At 38.3% G+C, this 19,714-nt stretch overlaps 1 protein-coding gene across 3 annotated transcripts in view; it reads left to right on the top strand.

Moving 5' to 3' along the window:
* The window catches only part of glis1a (GLIS family zinc finger 1a), a 22,674-nt gene extending 2,960 nt beyond the window's left edge, over window positions 1-19,714 (top strand). Inside the window, exons 2-10 of one of the 3 annotated variants that reach the window (XM_028975776.1) lie at window positions 2,993-3,103; window positions 3,256-4,398; window positions 8,757-8,918; window positions 11,121-11,231; window positions 11,844-11,958; window positions 13,874-13,994; window positions 18,322-18,440; window positions 19,319-19,386; window positions 19,471-19,714. In XM_028975776.1, coding sequence (XP_028831609.1) covers window positions 3,319-4,398; window positions 8,757-8,918; window positions 11,121-11,231; window positions 11,844-11,958; window positions 13,874-13,994; window positions 18,322-18,440; window positions 19,319-19,386; window positions 19,471-19,473 — 1,779 coding nt within the window. In that variant the 5' untranslated portion in view covers window positions 2,993-3,103; window positions 3,256-3,318 and the 3' untranslated portion in view covers window positions 19,474-19,714. Of the gene's footprint in view, window positions 1-2,992; window positions 3,104-3,255; window positions 4,399-8,756; window positions 8,919-11,120; window positions 11,232-11,843; window positions 11,959-13,873; window positions 13,995-14,088; window positions 14,187-18,321; window positions 18,442-19,318 lie in introns of those variants that run through there. The other 2 variants (XM_028975775.1, XM_028975777.1) reach the window with 2 other exon arrangements.

Below are 19,714 nucleotides of genomic sequence, written 5' to 3'. Positions count from 1 at the left end.
CCCCATCCATCTGCCGCTTGTCAGAACTACTTCGTCCAGCTCGGGGTCATAAATGTCAATCACGATTAATGCCTCTTTACCAGCAATTTGGACTTTTAGTACTTCGCGCTTGGCGCTGAGAATTGGCCGTTCTTGGTTTAAGGACCCGTGGTTTGCATTTTGCGGATTTCATCTGAGGCAGGTTCAACTCGTCATCACTTCGGTACTTCCAAAGCCAAGACCGTTATTGTTCAGAAGTGCACAGTGTTTCACCTAAAACTGGCCAGCTGTTTCAGCTGAACCGTGGCGATATTTAAACCAGGACGAGGTTTATTTAAAAGAAAGCATGTGTTTTTCTTCTGTCTAATTGATGGCTTGCTAAATGCATTTATTTCTCTTTAAGCCCTCCCAGTTACGGTTTATTTTCCTTTGGCCAGTGTTTCTGTGCTGAGGAGAAATGTTTACTTGGCGTGGGCAAGACCTGTACATCCAACTGAGGCCCTGCAAAAACGTATAAAAAAAAGAATACGCATTTCACGTAAGAGCATATGGCCTGAAGCCACCACAACAGCCTGCTTAAAAGCGGGGCGAGAATGTCACTAGTTTATCACTAAGGAAAACAGACTTAGCAGAATTATCGTCAATTATGTTTAATTAGTCCCAGATCAACTCTGGTAGCTGTGCATCATATCCAGGAAAGATGAAGGGGAGGACTTGCGTTGCCTTTCATCGCATGCACATGTTTGAGTCACGGTTCAGTCCGGAGGGAAGTGCAAAAGTTGAAAAACACAGCTGGCGGCTTTAATATTAGTGGATCATGAACACTTACGTATTGACTTATGATGATGATGATGCTGAACCCTGGGGAGGCCTCCTTAAATATAATCTTAAAGGCCTGCATTTTTATGTACAATAGTCTTTGAAGCTTATAATAATAATAATTCATTTAATACAAACAATATAACCAAACCTATACCATGTAGCCGTGTAAATAAGAATATAGGAATTGTAGCTAATAATTGTTCCATTTTTACTACCACTAAAACAATTCTGAAGAGTAATTCCTCACTACTTATGCTATTTAATTAGTTCATATTTAAGTGATGGCTCTGTAATGTTTGTGAGCATCTTTTATATATATTGGTTTGGGAGAGGACAAGCGGAACATCATGTTCTTTATATTGCTTTGTAAAAATGCACTGACCTTCTTTTTGTTACCTAATAGATTTTTTGGATCCTTTCTTGGGAGAAGGAAGGGGACCTTGCTTCGTGGCAGCAGTTTTTGAAGGATAGCAGACGTTTTTGTCTGTGTCACCACTATGTTTCATCATGCCCCATATGTCGTTTTTAGGCCAGTGCCTTTGCCAAATTGCTAAAGCTAAATCCCAGAGAAAAAGAAAGACAGATGTGTGGAGTTAGGCCCAGACACTGGATTGCCAAAGTTCAGACCTGGTTTTGGAAATTGAGTTGTTAAGATTTAAGGGACAAATATCAGTGTATCTTTATAAATTTAAATGAAAAATGATGAAAGTCATGAAAATAAAGAAAACACATTGAATGAGAAGGTATGTCCAAACCTTTGGCTTGTATTGTACATATTTTTTTAAGCAAGTGGGAGTGTAGTACATTATTTGGAAGTGTAATGGATTTGCTAGCTCATACTTGCTCACATTTCAGTCACACTTTCACCATTACGGACTTGTTTAGTTACTTTCCTCACCACATATTTGGCAAATGAGAAAGTCCGCCTTCATTGTGGAGAAGTTCACAGATTTACAGGAAAAGCAAGAAGATCGTTAAACCACGAGTACCAGGAAACTGCAGGCATAAGCTTGCTCACGGCTTCCATAATCATTAAAAAGCACAACGTTTGTAAAGTGTGCCACATGCTGCCTTGATGACCTGATTATAGAAAAAAAACCTGCTCTGACTTAATGAAGAATATATCAGACTTGCGGGTCCTGAGCCGTTTAATGTAATTATGGCTAGTGTTAACCATTGCCTGATATCATGGCCTGTGTTTTATGTTGTATCTGTGTGTGAATGTTATTATTAGCAGGGCTTCACCAATCAGATATATATTGTATCAAGTATTATTGTATAATATTATAATCACATAATACCTAATAACTAGGGGTGTAAGAAAATATCAATACAGCAATACGTGGGGATATTGTATTGATACAGACACTTAAAATTCATTTTAATGTAATATTTTATGGCATAATAATTTGTTCTTAACTACTGCAAAGCTTAAAATAGGCGACACAATGAGCAACAGACATCTAGGAATAAATATATTCAACAGTTGGGCATATTAGAACCAGTCATCCTTGGTGTTTGTCTTATTTTCTAAATTCTACAAAAACCTCCTGCAACCGGTTCCCTGCAGTGTAAAAACCATGTCCACAAGAGGGTTAATTAGAACTTTGCTTCTAATTACAACGAATCAAGTGCTGGACATCTTCTCCATTGCTCACTTGCTTGCATTCCATTAGCTATATGATCTGCTCCATTAAGTTCTCCCACAGAATATCTTCAGCTTGCAGTGGTTCCTGGCGATCTGGCCTGGTACAAGTGTGTGTTTGTTCCTCTTTACGAGGCCACAGCGTTTGAGGTGTCATTCCAAAAGAAACAACCCTGACAACTTGCACACCTAAAAGAGAAAATATACACTTACTAAGAAGACCATAGCTTGGTTCACACCATTCAGCATACTGTTTGTAATCCATTTTGCCGTATGTGTTTACCAGCCTTCAAAGTTACAAACGGTCAAAGATTATGAATGTCGAGGCTGTGTTGGGGAAGGTTAGAAGAAGGAACCCAGAGGGTGTGAGATATGTCACGCTCCTTTCACACCTACTCTGTCTGTTTAAGTCAATACATCTGAAATAACACTTTTTAAAAAATATTTTTTAACTCATTCTATGTGGTTAAATATCATATGCATATTTATATAATGGAATTTTGTCATAAGGTAGTACTTCATACAATATTTTCCTTCTTCTTTCAGTTAAATGATGGGACAACAAACTCTAAAGTGGCCCAAAAATCTTGCTAGCCAATATAAGTGTATGCAAAACCAGCCCTCTTCCTGAGGAGACACCATCACTTCTTCTGAAAGGTACCGTTTACATCAGTGGATCACATTCAGACAAAACACACACTAGTACCTTTCAAACCTAAAACCATTATGAACTGTATCATGATTTATTTTGAATTCAGAACATGTACTATAGCTACAGCACCTCATGTTTAACCTCACTTACCCTCCAGCCTAATTGGAAGAACATCTCCTTCTGTTAACCTACACTAAAGACATCTGCTGTGAGCCTGAATATGGGGCCAACCAGCCTTGGCCCTGCAGAAATGGAAATCCACCAGCCTCTCTATGGCTTCAGGCAAGAAGCTTGCATTGATGAGAGTCTATATCAAGATTCCTCATCTCCAGGAGGCCCTCATCATTTGACTGTCTTTGGCAAGGGAGATATGTACTGTGTCTCTGTGCCCCGAATGTCTTTTACCTCTGAGAGCCTGGATGTACCCTCCATTGTCCACTCAAATAAAGCCATTGTGTCTTGTTCCACTTCATCCACATATCATCCAATTAAATCAAGCCTCACCTGCCCCTCTTTCAACCCTCAGAAGGATGACTCTCAAATATCAGATGGCCACCTTCTATCAACTATGGGATATCAGTCCCCTATGCTTTGCCTGCCATTGTCTTCATCCTCTTCCATGCGCTCATGTCCTCCTTCAGATATTATGTCATTCCATTCATCATCACCGTCATTCTCACCCACCACACTGTCCTCCTGCTCTTCTTCTCCAATGTTGGGATCCCCACCTTTACCTCCTGTGTTAAGAATGAGCCATGAACCTGTCACAGACAGCACCCTCCAGCAGCAGAAACATCAAGAAGTCCATCAAGCTCCTGTGGCTCTGAAGGAGGAAAAAGAAGACACGCTCCCATCCTGCAACAATGAGTTGTTTTTCCAGAAACTCAACGAGGAAACCAAATACAAACAGTATCACTCCTATTCCAGTTCATCTCCAACTTATGAACACTTTAGCTTGCAGCAGCATTCACCATCGGAGCTCAAGGACTGCATTCTGACGTCCCCGCAGTCCTACAAACACAAAGATTCAACCATGCTGCTGAAAACTAAAAGAGAAGTTGAGGTATCTGATCGTCCAGGAGATGAGCAGATGTGCCATTGGTTAGACTGTTGCGCTGCTTATGGGCAGAAAGAGGAGCTGGTAAGGCACATTGAGAAGGTTCACATCGACCATCGGAAAGGGGAGGACTTCACCTGCTTCTGGACTGGCTGCGGCCGGAGATACAAACCCTTCAACGCTCGTTACAAGCTACTGATCCATATGAGGGTCCACTCTGGGGAGAAGCCCAACAAATGCATGGTGAGTCACGTTCTCACGACCCTTCAGGTGAGAATAGTTGGCTTTAGATTAATTTATTTTTGTTGATGTCAGGGAAAAACAAGATTTAATCAAATTTTGTTGTATTTAATTCAAGTGATGTAGATTTTTAGAGAGCACAAGCAACAAACAAAAGCTAAGAAATATGAGCTGTGAATGTCTTACTTGGTGCTTGTAGTGGAAAATATTTACTGAATATGCCTCAGCGTTCTCTCTCAGTTGTTAAATGATGAGGAATGATTAAAGGTGAAGTCATGCAAGGCGAGAACATTCCAGAAATTAAGCCACAGGTATGACATCTCAGACGTTTCACGTTAAAGTCATGTCCAGGCAGATTAACCACAATTATGTGGTTCCCCATTTGGACACGAGTCCATCCTTTAGCCTTCTTGCAGTTTTTGCAGAATATTGTGGTACAGAGATGTGTCGCTCATCTGGAAATCCAGACACAGACTCCAGACTACCTGATTTAAAATATGAGTAAATTTGGAGGAGACACACCCTGTTTATTCAGACTAACTTAATGGATGTGTTACATAAGGCAGAATGTTGGCAACAAATACAGAGTGGTTATATATATATAGGTTCAATATGTTTCTGGGAAGATGACAGAAATATATATAAACTGTCAAAAACTTAGATGGTATAATAATTAACCCCTGTTTGGGCAAAAGGGAAATTGTTGCTATCAATGTATTTTGTCAGTTTGTTTGTCTGCATTTGAGCACACTTCATTTTGAATACACAAAGCGCATTTAACCTTTCCCCCGACAGCTTTCCACAGCAAGTATTTTTTTATGTAGCTATATTTTGAATACTGCCTTGGTCAACACAAATTCAAAATATATGGAAGATATGGACACTAATAAATGTCATATTTTGCGCGTAATAATTGATATATTGTGGTGGGCTGGCTACCCTGATTCCTTTTTTTTCCCAAATTCGTCGAATTTTCTCCTCATCTCTTTTAAGTAAACCATTCTCGAGATTAGTTTTCCTTGTTGCTTTAACTGTGTCCGATAGAATAGTTGGCCCATTGTTATTATCTCTAACACTAACATTAATTTCCTACTCTACTTCTCCATTATTCAGCATGCCAATGTTTAGTCTCCATAATGTATTCTTTGGTTTGTTATTCAGGTGTGTAGTTAAATAAATTTTGGTGTGATCAGATTTATCTGCAGCTCCAACCCGTTGTCTGTCTATAGTGTTCAGCAGGAAGTAGTATATTCTGGATAACACTTTATGAGTTGTGGGGCTGTGAGTGAAATCTTTTTCTCCATCAAACAACGTATTAAGAACGTATTGTTCTTTTAAGGCTGGTTGTGTCCAGGGTTTGGTTCAAAACTCTCTGGTCATATTAACGTTAAGAGAATTAGAGATCACAATTGACACTCGTCTTTTCCAACTATTTTTAAATGAACTGAAGAAAGAGTGTAAGTAACCAAAGTTTTCTATTTTGTATTGACATGGGTGTCTCTTGTAAGATGCCTCTTAAATGGATTACTCAGCCCATTCACATTTAAAGAAGCAAGTTTGAAGTCTTTGAAGTCTGTCTGGAAAGATTCTCAGTCATCCAGGTGAATTTGTCTGAGAGTTGAGTCATGGCAATTGGACTTTAGAGGTAGAGACTTTTCATTCTGCATCCACAGAACTTTGTCAATCTGAGGGAAGTCATGAGGTCCTTCCATTTAAACACAAATAGTAGTTGAAGTGGTAGCCCCGAACAATAAAAGAAAACCAAAGTGGAACATTGGAAATTCCAAACACAAATCAAACTGACTTCCAAACAGGAAAGAGCCATTTGCTCCTCCTCAGATGTGACCCCGCTGGTGGGTCAGGGGTGAAGACTCTCATAGGCAGAGGGCCCTATATAAAAGATGGCTGCTTGCCCATGTGCACAGACCCGCTCATTTCTAGTCAGCACGGGTTCCTCTAAGTTTGCTCTTCGCTCTCCAAGCTGCTGCTGATCCTGCATCGCTGCATCCAGTGTACTGTTGTCACTTTATGTCAACTCGGGTGTTTTGCTACTGTCACTATACGGACTCTGGTTGACAAATTGTTCACAAACTTGGAATTGTTCACAGGATTTTTTTCTAGTGCTCTTTTTATTCAGATTTGTAGAATCAAAGTTTTATCCTCATACTTTTCCAGTTTAGTTCTGTGTAAATTGATCACAGAATACAGTTTAAATACAGTTTAAAGAAATACAGTCATTCCTTCCGATATGAATACAGCCTACAGTTACTCATGTACATATGTAGGTTGGAGAGTTCAGTCTTGGAATGTTTCAACTCAGTTTTTTTATGACAGTAAGTGTTATGAAAGTTCTCTGATATTTGATTGGTCTAATTGCCTGTCAATAAAATGTAAATTATTAAGCCACTCTTTACTATTTTGCCTCAACTTCTTTTCATACTTGCGTCCATCTGGAAAGGATTGTAGTGATTTACGAAATAAATATATAATTTGAGCCATGTAGAAGATTTCCAAATGGTTTTCAGAGAAAATGTCCTATAATAAGAGTGTCCTTTTCAGCAGCTTTTTTTCTTGCATAAATGAGTGATATTTTGTAAGCATCATGGCACAGGAAAGTTGGATGCTTATTAATTTGCAGTACTTTAGAGGCTTATTGAATGAAATGCAGGCAGAGCTGGATAACATTGTAGAAAAAAAACAATAAATTGTGTATCCTTTGTCAAAGCTGCATTGAGTTTTCCCCTGAACTTTCAGTTGTGTTCTTTTCTCTTGGGAATAATCACTTTAATCTATTCCATCTTTTGCATAATGTGTCTGGGATCTGTTTTTTTGTGCACGTGATCATGGCATGAATAGAATTATATTTCCATATAAAAAGAATGTTCTTTAATGTTGATTAAATAAAAAACAGCAATGTCAGTGTTATTTATTGCAAAAGCAATGTGTTTTATATGGCTGTTATGAACAGCTATTCCTCACATCTCTGGTTAGAGTAAAAGGTGTAGGCAATGTATAAATTGGGTTATTGTTAATTTGATTAGTAGCTTCTGGATGTAATAATAATGCTGTTCAAATGTGCACTCCCCCGACGAAATGTAAAAAATGAGACCCTTCTCCTGATTGATACGTTTCATTTGGGAGATCCTTTGAAAGTGAACCACTGGATGTTGCTACTCAGACAGCTGAGCTTTAGTTAGGCTTAATCTTTAATTAATGGTATTTGTGTATCCAAGATGACTGATTTAAATATGTAATTAAATCAAAAGGTCAAATTATGTAGGTCACATTTAAAACCTGGCATTTTAATAGAGGTGTGTACTTTATATCCAATGTATTTCTGCTTCCAACTCTCCCCTGGTTTTTCCCTGGCTGCCTTTTTTAGCATGAGGCACTTGAGGACTTATTTCTTGAGTCATTCTGGAACTGCCAGTATTGAAGATAAGCTTCACACATCACATAGCTACATCACAAAATGGTGTGTTTACTGTGTCTTTTTGTTCTTATATAATGTATCAGCACAATTAACATCGCCAGAGACTGACTTTTAGTGTGATCTCAATCTGCAATCAGCAGCATTTACAGATCATCTCATCATTTTATAAAAGTACATGGGAAATATATAAATAAATGGAACGGGTGCCTGTCCTGTCAGTGGATTTTTTTAGATGTTAAAAGGTTAAATATGATGCTGTTTTCTGTTTTATATATCTAAGTGTAAATGTGCTGCGGACGGCCAAGAGTGTCCTTAAATCAGTTTTTTTGCCTCTTTGCTCCTGTTTTCGGTTTGTATGGATTGAATCATGTCCAGTGTTGTTAGACCTTAGATCAGGTATCCTTGTGTGTATCCAAGCACATAAAGCAGCTTCAGAACTACTCAAAAGAAAACAGCTTCAAGGATTCTGACGTGTTCAGTACAGTACAGGAAATTACACTTTTATGTTGTGTTGATTTACTATGTGGGGCTCCTTTTAGAGAAAGTTGGACAGCAAGCCTACTAGTAGGTGTCGCTTGTTCAAGATGCATGCAGTTCTGGTTTTAACAAATTCTGTATTGCAATTTACAACACATTCATTAAATATTATCATTACATTTCAACATTCTTATTCAACACAGTATTTTTCTGAAACTACAGTAAGAATTTGTCTCAGTTTTATTTGCAATTCTATTTCACTCCATTTCAGTGTTTTTGGAAGAACATTATTGATTCTAAAAAAGTAGCCAGTAAATATTTTGTTTCTATCTTCTGTTTCTTTAGAAAGTATTGATAATGTTCAATCTCCATAAACCTTAGAAGAGTAAAAGGTAGAGAGCTATGTTGTTAAAATATTAAATGTAATGAACTGCGTGTTGCCTCTGTGTAGTTTGAAGGCTGCAGTAAGGCCTTCTCCCGGCTGGAGAACCTGAAGATTCATCTTCGCAGCCACACAGGGGAGAAACCATACCTCTGCCAGCATCCAGGATGCCTCAAGGCCTTCAGCAACTCCAGCGACCGAGCCAAACACCAGCGCACTCATCTGGACACAGTAAGACCACTCAGGGCATTGTCTGATAAAGTTGTGGTCTTTAGCAAAGGTTCATAACTAAAATTGCAACAGCGATTTCTGCCAGGTATGTATATAAGGATTTTAAGACATGGTACCATTTAATAAATAGATGTTATTATGTATGTCATTCTAGTACATTGAGAGGGGTGAGACCCAGAATGATGAAATGAAAGCTTTCACTTTTAGAAATACACACGGTTTAAAACAATTTACAATAAAATAAAAAATCTGCCATACTATCTCAACAATGTTTTATATTGCATTTTGGATGAATTATTAATTAAATAATATACGAAATTTTTCTAATAAAAAATCTTAAAGCTTCTTAAATAACTACACACTCTCATTGATGAACACCCCTCCAGTTCTCATGCCGGATATACAGTACAGGCCAAAAGTTTGGACACACCTTCTCATTCAGTGTGTCTTTATTTTCATGACCATTTAGATTCTCACTGAAGGCATCAAAACTATGAATGAACACATGTGGAGTTATGTAACAAAAAGGTGAAATAACTGAAAACATCTTCTACATATAAACATATTCTAGTTTCTTCAAAACCGCCGCCCTTTGCTCTGATTACTGCTTTACACACTCTTGGCATTCTCTCGATGAGCTTCAAGAGGTCGTCACCTGAAATGGGTTTCCAACAGTCTTGAAGGAGTTCCCAGAGGTGTTTAGCACTTGTTGGCCCCTTTGCCTTCACTCTGTGGTCCAGCTCACCCCAAACCATCTCGATTGGGTTCAGGTCCGGTGACTGTGGAGGCCAGGTCTCCACTTTTTGTTAAGTACATAACTCCCCATGTGTTCTACCAATGTAAATGGTCATGAAAATAAAGAAACCACATTGAATGAGAAGGTGTGTACAAACTTTTGGCCTGTACTGTACATATCAAATGATTGAGCTCAAATCTAATGAAAGGTTATAAAAAGTTGGGATTATAGTTTTAGAGGTTCTAGCAGATATGTTTATGCCATTTCATTTGTCTGTCCACTTTAAGAACAGTTTGCCATATCCCTTTGTGGTGTATTTGAGTATTTGTGTAGGCTATGCATTAAACCCATTACTGCTAATAAAAATAAACAAGCAGCCCAAGCATACCTGTCACTTTTTCCAGACCAACGCAATTCCCTGGAATAACAGGCCCTTATTTATACAAAGGTCTGCATGAGAAACGACTGAGCAGTCCAGCATTTAGATCGCCTTTCACTTTAATGAGAAGAGAGGGAAAAACTTCACTGCCACTTCACTGCTACCAGTGTTCGCCATGCGGCTTCTGCCGGCTGCAGCTCCACCAGCTTCCCTTTCACGACAGCTAATAAACTTCTTGTAGCAACCGTGCTGCCAGCATTATCGATTCCTGCTCTGCATTAACATCATGGTCTACATTAAGTCCTGGTGTCTTTTCCATTTGGCTCCTTTGTTTTGTATTTTGTCAATATTTGTTATTTTCAGGCAGGGAATGGGAATTTGTAATATGACTGCTTCATACGGTCACGTGTTTCATAGGTCCCCTTTGTTATTAATGTAAACACTAAATCATTTCAGTTGAATTAATTCTATAAGGTTTGGTCATTCCTCCCTTTCCTCAGATTTCACTGCTGATTGGTATCATTTACACCAATAACGATTCTCAGTTCACATTAAAACTGTGAGTTGTCAAATTTGTGCCACATGGGAAAATGTGTTACTAATTATACTAGATTATTATTAGAAAAAAAAACACTTTATGAGGATTTGCAGTTTGAAAGGCAAGGGGACTCTGCCTGTAACTACTGATTGTAAGTGGCTTTGGATAATGGCTTCTGTTAAGTGCTATAGTTACTGTATGATTAGCAGTTAGAAAGGCCTGCTTCATCAGCTAATCCAAATCACTGTCAGAGTATAATCAAGAATATATACAATTATGTTTACATTTACATTTACAGCATTTATCAGACGCCCTTATCCAGAGCGACTTACAATCAGTAGTTACAGGGACAGTCCCCCTGGAGCAACTTAGGGTTAAGTGTCTTGCTCAGGGACACAATGGTAGTAAGTGGGATTCGAACCCGGGTCTTCTGGTTCATAGGCGAGTGTGTTACCCACTAGGCTACTACCACCCTGGTGATCCAGGCATTATGTGATTCTTGTTAATGTTTTTTATATTGTTTATTTTTTTCTTTTGTGCCACAAACAGAAGCCATATGCATGTCAACTTCCAGGATGCTACAAGCGCTACACTGACCCCAGCTCTTTACGCAAGCACATCAAATGCCACTCTCTCAAAGGCCAGCAGCTCAGTGACAAGGTATGACAAGGTATGGCTGGAGACTCTGGCCACAGATTTTAGCCCTGAAAGACTGAATTCAGTCTTTTTTTTCAACCCCACCATGTTTTCATCTCATGGCCATGCTCCAGTCTTTCCATAAAAATAAATATAGACAAAAATGAATATAGCAGTTATTGTTTTAAATGAGACTATACCTGTATGAAGATCAGACTACAAAGCACTGATGTACATCACTCTAGACATCTAGAGCATCTGCTAAATGCCATAAATGAAATGTGAATAGATATTTAATTCTACTTATTCATAATATGTAGTTATAGATGAAGAAGTAGACTAGATTAATTCATAAGTGATTGAGACTTCTTTATATTTACATGTTTCATTGCTAGTTTTATATACAACCCTGCCTGGGCTGCTCTAACTAGGAAAACATGGTTGCATGTGTGTTAGTGTTCCCAGATGTCACCAATTTACAGATGACAAATATGCATCTGCACTTTATTTAATCAGAAATGTTTTTATTTTGTTGTTTTACATTCCCTCTGCTTTCTTGCTACAATTATAACAAGATGTCAGACTTGTCATGTTATGGATTTGGGATCCAAGTATCTGTTTTTTTGTGATTGACAGACACTGATGGCCTCTGAGAAGAAGTGTGATGGTGCAAGAGAGTCTCTCCATTCACAACTTGGTCCTGCATCAGATCCAGGCAACAAAGAAGATACCTCCTTCAGACCTTCCATAAGTTAGTTCATCCAGGACAGTTCCAAATGTACTGTACACATTTACTGTAGGAGGGTAAAGTATTTGTAAACACTAACAAAGAAATGATCGGTCTCTTAATTTCAATGGAAGGTTTATTTGAACAGTGAGAGACAAAACATTAACAAAAAAATGAGAAATTATGCATTTCAAAAAGTTGTAAATTAATTAGCATTTTCATGCATGAAATAAGTATTTGATCCACTATCAGTCAACAAGATTTCTGGCTCCTTGTTGTATTTTAGACAACTCCTGCTGCCCGCAAGGGCTGTATGTCAAGGTTTGCCGCTGAATATTAAATGATTCAGAGGAGGACTGGGTGAAAGTGTTGTGGTCAGATAAGACAAAAACTGAGTTCTTTGGCATCAACTATCTGTGTTTGAAGGAGGACGAATGCTGTCTATGACTCTCAAGAACACCATCCTCACTGTCAAACATGGAAGTGGAAATATTATGCTTTGGGGATATTTTTCTGCAAAGGGGACAGGACAAGTACACCACATTGAAGGGAGGATGGATGTGGCAATGTACCATCAGATATAGGATGAGAACCTCCTTCGCATAGGTTGCCGACAAAGGTTTTGCCACTAAGTACTAAAGCACATTTTGCAAAAGGGATCAAGTACTTATTTCATTCATGAGAATATAAATTAATTTATAACTATTTTGGATATTAATTTGTTCTGTTTCTCACTGTTCAAATAAACCTACAACTGTAATTATTGACTGATCAAAATCAACAGTTTACTCAATTCACCAGTCTTAATGCTTTACTGCAATTAGGTCAGGCTATAGCTGACTTTTCATGCTTTTTTCCCTGTAAAATTATTTCCTAACAGTTTTGTCTGTCAAAGGTGCTCTACACTGATGAAAAAGTTTATCTCAAAAGTGTATCTAATCGCATCATTACTCAAATCTGAAGATTAGGTCAATTGAATTTTCCCCAATAAAAATGTTCATCCATATATCTCTGTATCTCTCCCCTGCTTGGCTGACATCATTTGTTCCAGACATCTCATCAGAGCCATGATTGCTTAATCACTGGGCACTTACTGAACTGGAGGCATTTGGCTCACAGGCTCCAGAATGTTTTTTTTTCCTTTTTTCACCGACCTTACCTTGCTCAAGAAACTGTCAGTTGTGCTGGACAGGAATTGCAGCCAAAACGCCAAGGGAGTTGTCCATGTTAATTGCCTTGGACAGCCGTCACATTTACACGAGGGAACTAAATCAAGTTATAGTTAAAAGTACTTTTTGCCAACAGAGAAACAAACATTTCAGTGTTTTAAAATGAAAAGCTGTTCAGTGGCAGTTATTAATGTTCAGCCCATAGTTTGATGAAGATGGGTTGTTCTCAGCCATCATGTACAGTTTCATGCAATGCATTATGAATTATTTCATGAATTATTTCATCATTTATTAAATATTAGGTCTTCTAATGAAACACCTTAATATTGTGAGCAAAGTTCATTGTGAGCAATTAATCTACAGAAATATGCACACTGTATACATTATTATTGACTGTAATACTGTTATTATTAGTTTCTGTGAGACATCTTCACAGCGTACTACATTTGTTAATTATAAATCCATATATTTGTCTGCATTGTTTCATTAGAGCAACCTGGATTCCCTGGGGGAGAACCTCACAGGGTTGGTACAGAATTGTATCTGTGCTGAAAAAAACATATATACAATTATATAAAATATAAAATTATATTTGTAAACATTAAATATATAAACAATTTTTAGCATTTTAGTCGGCTTCAGGTCTACTTGGCCCAGTTAGCTAACATGAACTTCCGGTCTATAGTACCTAACTTTTCCAGGGAAAAAAGGTTTGAAACCACTGCATTACAGCAATGCTGAACATTTTGCATATTGTTTTTTTTTTTTAGGTCCATACCCTGACGGCACTATGCATAACCAAGCCTCTCCAGACCATTTGTCTAGACAGGGTGACATGGCACTGAGAAACCTGTACCACAAAGTACCCGCAGCCAGGAGCCTTCAGCCAGAGTGAGTTGAGCCCAGCCAGATATTCAAATGAATGCCTTTAGTTTGAAGGCAGCATGTAGCGAAGGCAGCTGACATCAAGTGCCCTTCTGTCCAGATGGAATAGGAGGGCCTTCTTCAAGGCATACCTGAACATCAGAACCAGAACTGTTACAAATGTCAACAGACAGAGAGAGAGAGAAGATGACCTAAAGGGTGAGCTAGGTGTACTGACACAAAAACCATGTATTGCGATGTGCGATACACCAGAACTAAATCAGTTTCATCAGAGGTTTGCACGGTCCTGTTGTCCTCCTAACACGGTCAGAGACCATTTCCAGACTCAGCTAAAAAGTTGCCATCACTGCTGATTCTTTTTCCAGACCGGGATTTAAGATTTGTTTTGCTTTTGATATAAATGTACGTCTGAGATGGAGCAGTGGTTTAGAAACCATACACGGAAAAAAACATTAAGCAACTTGCTTTGCACCATAAAAGTATTTGTATTTGCAGTGGGACCTGTCAATCAGTGAATATGACAGATTAAACATACAGTCTATCTGGAGTAAATTTTAAAAAATGTTTTGCAACTTTTATTGTCACATTCTACTGAACATCTGCATAAACATTTCAGTGAGTGTGTTGCCAGACCCAGAGAGGTAAAGAGATCTGCTGACTGGGATTGATTTAGCTGCAGAATATACTTCTGGAACCTATTAATAAAATATTATTTTTTTGCTCAAGAGAAAGTCTGATTTCTAAATAGATTTTATTGATCTATTAAAGCTAATTGAAATTTCAGTCTTCATGTAAAGAGATAAATCTTGATAAATTATTTCTGAAAACTGTAAAGCTGTTTGAGAGAAAATATGTAGGGCCTGTTTTCCACATTGAATTTTGTGGTTGGCAAATTACAAATATAAAACATTGTTTGTGGAACTGGGCTCTGGCTTGATGTTGGTTTAGCAGTATTTCCATGGAATACATCTACAGTTTTTCAGCATACATGCCCAGTATACACTGAAATATGGCCCATCAAAAGTATGATGCCACCACTGCATTACCATGCAGGGATATTCTCTCACAGCACTTTATTAGCAAGAACAAGGTGCCGGACCTCCTTGGTAGAGATTTTGGTGTACATTGTCCAACTCTATTAACCCAGAGAAGGAATGTGCAATAGAAGTGACTGTGGTTGGAGACACCCCTGCCAAGGTCAATAGGGATCCAGAGCCTGATCTCTCCCAAAAGGTTTCAGAAGACATTAAATGTTTTAAACCAAATTAACTTCACTTCACCACGCACCACCAGGATCTGACCTCATTGCAAAATGTGTTTACACTGGCTGAAGGGAGCCATTAACAGCCATCTAAATTATTAAATACTGATGTTATTTCTAGGAGATTACGCAGCAGTGTGTCAGATTGAATGTGCTGGTGATGAATGGGTGAAGTGCAGGCTGTGGTGGGGAAAAGCAGCAGGGTTTACAATAAGGGAGCTATCCATCAATGGTGGAGCTCAAATCTCATGTGTTGGGTGGTGCATTAGTCTTCAAAATCCTAGTAACTGGTGAGATAATTGACAACAAAAAATACATCTATATTTGTACAGTAAGTGGGTGACTTGTCCATTGATCTTCTCACAAATCAGTCATGTAGAGAAGTGTCTTTCTCCATCCCACAAGCACCACTGTCAGCCTGTCTGTTGCATAGAACCAACTGGAGGACCCAGACACAAAGTAAAGTTTTTCCAATCTTTGTGAGGACATTTGGTCCCCACAAAGATTGGAAAAACTTTACTGTGTGTCTGGGTCCTGGGATGGAGAAAGACACTTCTCTACATGACTGAAACTGTGAGAAGAACAATGGACTAGTCATTCATTTACTGTACAAATATAGATGAATTTTTTTGTTGTCATTTATCTCACCAGTAACTAAAATTTTGAAGATTTAGTACATGAGCAATATGAACACATCAGAAACAGAAGAAGAACAGACATCAGTAGTGATGCTGAACAAAGCAAAATGCACTGCTTTGGCCATTTCTTGCGTAGAAAAATCCAAAAAAAAAACGGCGGTGGGCATGGCTACACTACACAGCGATTGGATATGTAGCTGCGGGAGGAAAACAGATCATGGAGGGAAGAGGAAAACAAGAGGGGAAACCTGTCATCTAATTTTTGCCTTTTCCAGTGGATTTTTGTAGTAAATCTTGTCCATATTCAGTGTGTGGGTAATCTACTGTTTTCTTTCCCAACTTTTAAAAGTTTGATTTAAGGGTGCAGGACTTTTGTTTATGGGGGCTTTGACCCAGCCTATCACCAGCCTAGATAGTTTAATCATCAACCAGCATCACGCCAAAAGACTCCAGTTATTGCAGACTGAACTGCTTATTTGGAATGGTGTTGTCTAGAGGACAGACATAGTGGGGAAAATAAGTATTTACCGATTTCCCATAAATTTTGCAGTAAAATGCATAATAATTATTCCAAAATAATACAATGCGATTTTCAGTATTGTGATTCGGTCTCTCACAGTTGAGGTGTACCTCTGATGAAAATTTCAGATCTTTGTAAGTGAGTGATCTTACCAGCCGCCCTACAGCATCATAGGCTTAAACCCCCCTGACAGTGGCCCCTGAGCCAGAAGCGTATCCCTGTTGCTCCCTGTAATTAACAAATGTAACTTGCTCAGGACAAGGATATTTGCATGAGCCCCTGATCCCTTTTTGACACTCAGCAAACACATCCATGTCTCAAAACATTCAGCGAGCAAACATTTCAACTGTAGCTTCTCTCTCCCTTTCTCCCTCCTCTTTTACTCTCTCTCTCTCTCATATATATATATTAATAAATGAAAATATTCCTCTCATTCCTGCTGCTGGTATGTACAGCACAGCTGGCAGTGTTTAGAGAGCGCCGAGAGGCAAGCTGTAAAAATATGAGTGTCGAATGTAACTGTTTCCTGGGTTTGTGCTGACCGCAGCAGCACCCCCTCCCTCCTTTTTTTTCTTACACCGCTCAGAGCACACAGGGCTGCAGATTACAGGATTTACTCGCCCACTCACCTGTACTGAGGGTACTACTGTGAGACAGCGCTGTCTCGTGTAAACATAATCACTATATCTGATTATGTCGAAGCATCAGACTTTTCTGATGATGTAACGGACAATACAAACATTGCAAAGGAGTATAAAACAGTGGAACATGGGAAATAAACTAATTAATGATTCCAGACAAAGATCAGTATATCAAGATAATATAATCAGAGACCCAAGCTCGTAAAAAAAGGTTTTTTAAAGTGAGGTAAAACTGATGGAAGTGCAGTAAAGCCTTATTTAAGTGTACTCTGCTTCATTCCACATCGTCTCATCCAAGTCACATTGTGCATTGTTGCTTAGGTGAATATCAGCACAAAGGTCCAGCTTCTCCTCCTGTCCCAGCTTTACCAATGAAAACCTAGGCATGACAGTGCCTTGCCTTTCCTAATAAAATGGGCCTGGCACCATTACAGACCAAATAGATTTACAGCTTTAGGCTAATTCAAGTCAAAGGGGTTTTCCACAGTGATCACCTACAAGTAATTATCTCAATCAAGATTCTTAAACATTGTATTTAAAATATACTTTTAAACAGATGAGTTTACAGTGCAAGGAGTGTGAATTTAGACCTGACACACGATAGAATCCATTAGACAAATCTGGTGCTGGAGAGAGATGAGGCAGAAATTGCTTAGTACTGAGTCATTGGACGTAATGAAATGTAGGCTGAACACCCAGCCTTTAGAGGGTAAATGATCTTGGGACTGGTGTTTGATTTGGACATGTATGGTACTTACTCCTAATCCCAACTCTCTGATTTCCCTCAGTTTCTTCATAGGTTGAGTTGTTTTCTTTCTTTTAATGTTTTTCTTCCATTCAAAGGTGTTGTGAAATTTATATTATCCAACATTAAAAAATGTCTGCACTGCACTAATGAAGTTTGGATGCTGAGCGATGGTTGAAATGAGTCACCAATGGGATTAGAAATGTCTTCAGTCCAGATGGTTTCACAATTTCACTCGTCCTGTTAGCCTTGCCTCAGCAACTTTTTTGGAAGCAAACCTAAAATTAGCTACTGTTCATCAGTATATGTCCCTGATCATAAAGGCAAATTCCATTTTAAGAATACAGATTTATGGATACAGGATAATATATACTATATATGTAAATAATAGTAATAATATAGTTTTAACATATAAATTATATGTTTATTGTTCTGTTTTATTGTGACAAAACCTTTCCTAGTATTTCAACTGAACTGAAAAGAAAATAAGAACTGAATAGAAAATAGTCACATCAACCTTTTCAACAGGGTTCTGACTGGCAGCAGCCTGGCCCACCAACCAAGTCCCAGTCAACAGGGGGCGACACCAGACCATAAGAATCATCAGCAGCTCAAACTTTATCCTGATCTGTTTTCTGCTTATCCAGGTATGTATGCATAGTGTATAAAAATAAATATAAATGATTGAATAAAGCCAGTCTTTCAGTCGTTTTTGTCCATGGCAGCCACTTTGTGAAACAATTTGGTAATTATGCAGTGGCCTGACAATGGTTGATTGTTTTCTTTTAAATACAGTTATTTAGGTGGCCTGTTCTATATTAAAATAGAAACATCAAATTTCACTGCGCCCTGATTAATGTGTGGAGATCTTGGATACTTAACATCATGCCTACCTCTTCATTAAATACAGAAATAATAGGCATTCTTGGATAATGAGGGTGGTTAGAAGTCATGTTTGTCATTTTTTTCACTTGTAGACTGTTTTTTAAAAAGGAAGGGATGCCTCTTTGTTTATTTCTCTGTGTCGCTGACATCATTTCTTAGAAGAAGATCTTTAATTAAGGCAAATTAAGTTGAGTTAAGCTTTATTTTAGAAATTAAAGCTTAATTTAACTTAATTTGTACATTTGTGAGATGTAATTAATTCTGCCTTATCTAATTTTAAAATCACATTTAGTCAGCATAAAAACAACACAGAATGGCATAATTTATGTAAGCAAAAATAATAATTAATGGTAAGTAAAATAATAAAAAGGTTCAAAAGGAACTAAAGCATTTTTCTTAGAAATGTAAAGTTCTCTTTTAATTCCTGACACTTCATAAGGATTTCTTGGTGGAGTGTAGGTGTAGAGTATCCTGGCAGTGATGGATCAGGAGAAGATCTGCATTTTTTTGAGGTCCAAGTGAATATCCTCCAGTGTCCTCCTTAAAGACACAAACTGGTACCGATTTATTCCTTGTTTATAGCACATCGGGTCTTCTCCTAAACTCCTTGTTTCTCTCTCCAACCCTCTTATCTTTGCAGGCCTCAGTATTAAGGAGCCAGTAGCCTGTGAGTTTCCCCTCTTTCCAGGTGATGGAGCCCTCCTGCAGGTGGGAGCGTACGAACATTGTATGGTGCAGATGGGCACAATCCACACATGAACAAAAGGCAGATCTGTTACCTTTCATCTACAGTGAAAACCCGAGAGGCAAGAGACCAATCACTTGTACAATCCACAAAAAAGACCGTGGACCCCCACTGGATGCCTTGCTCACAGCTCTGCTCGGATTTCCACTACTGTAGGCCTCTGATCTTCCTTTCCCCTCCAAATAGTGTTTATTTAGCCATTCTCTAGCAATGTATTCATTAAAACTGTGTACTGTAATGACATACTATTTACAAGTTGTATTTTTAATAATAAAATCTTGAAGAGGTTAA

The sequence above is a fragment of the Denticeps clupeoides genome, chromosome 4, assembly GCF_900700375.1.
Source record: "Denticeps clupeoides chromosome 4, fDenClu1.1, whole genome shotgun sequence".
Lineage (NCBI taxonomy): Eukaryota > Metazoa > Chordata > Actinopteri > Clupeiformes > Denticipitidae > Denticeps > Denticeps clupeoides.
This window is presented reverse-complemented; position numbering and strand designations above follow the sequence as displayed.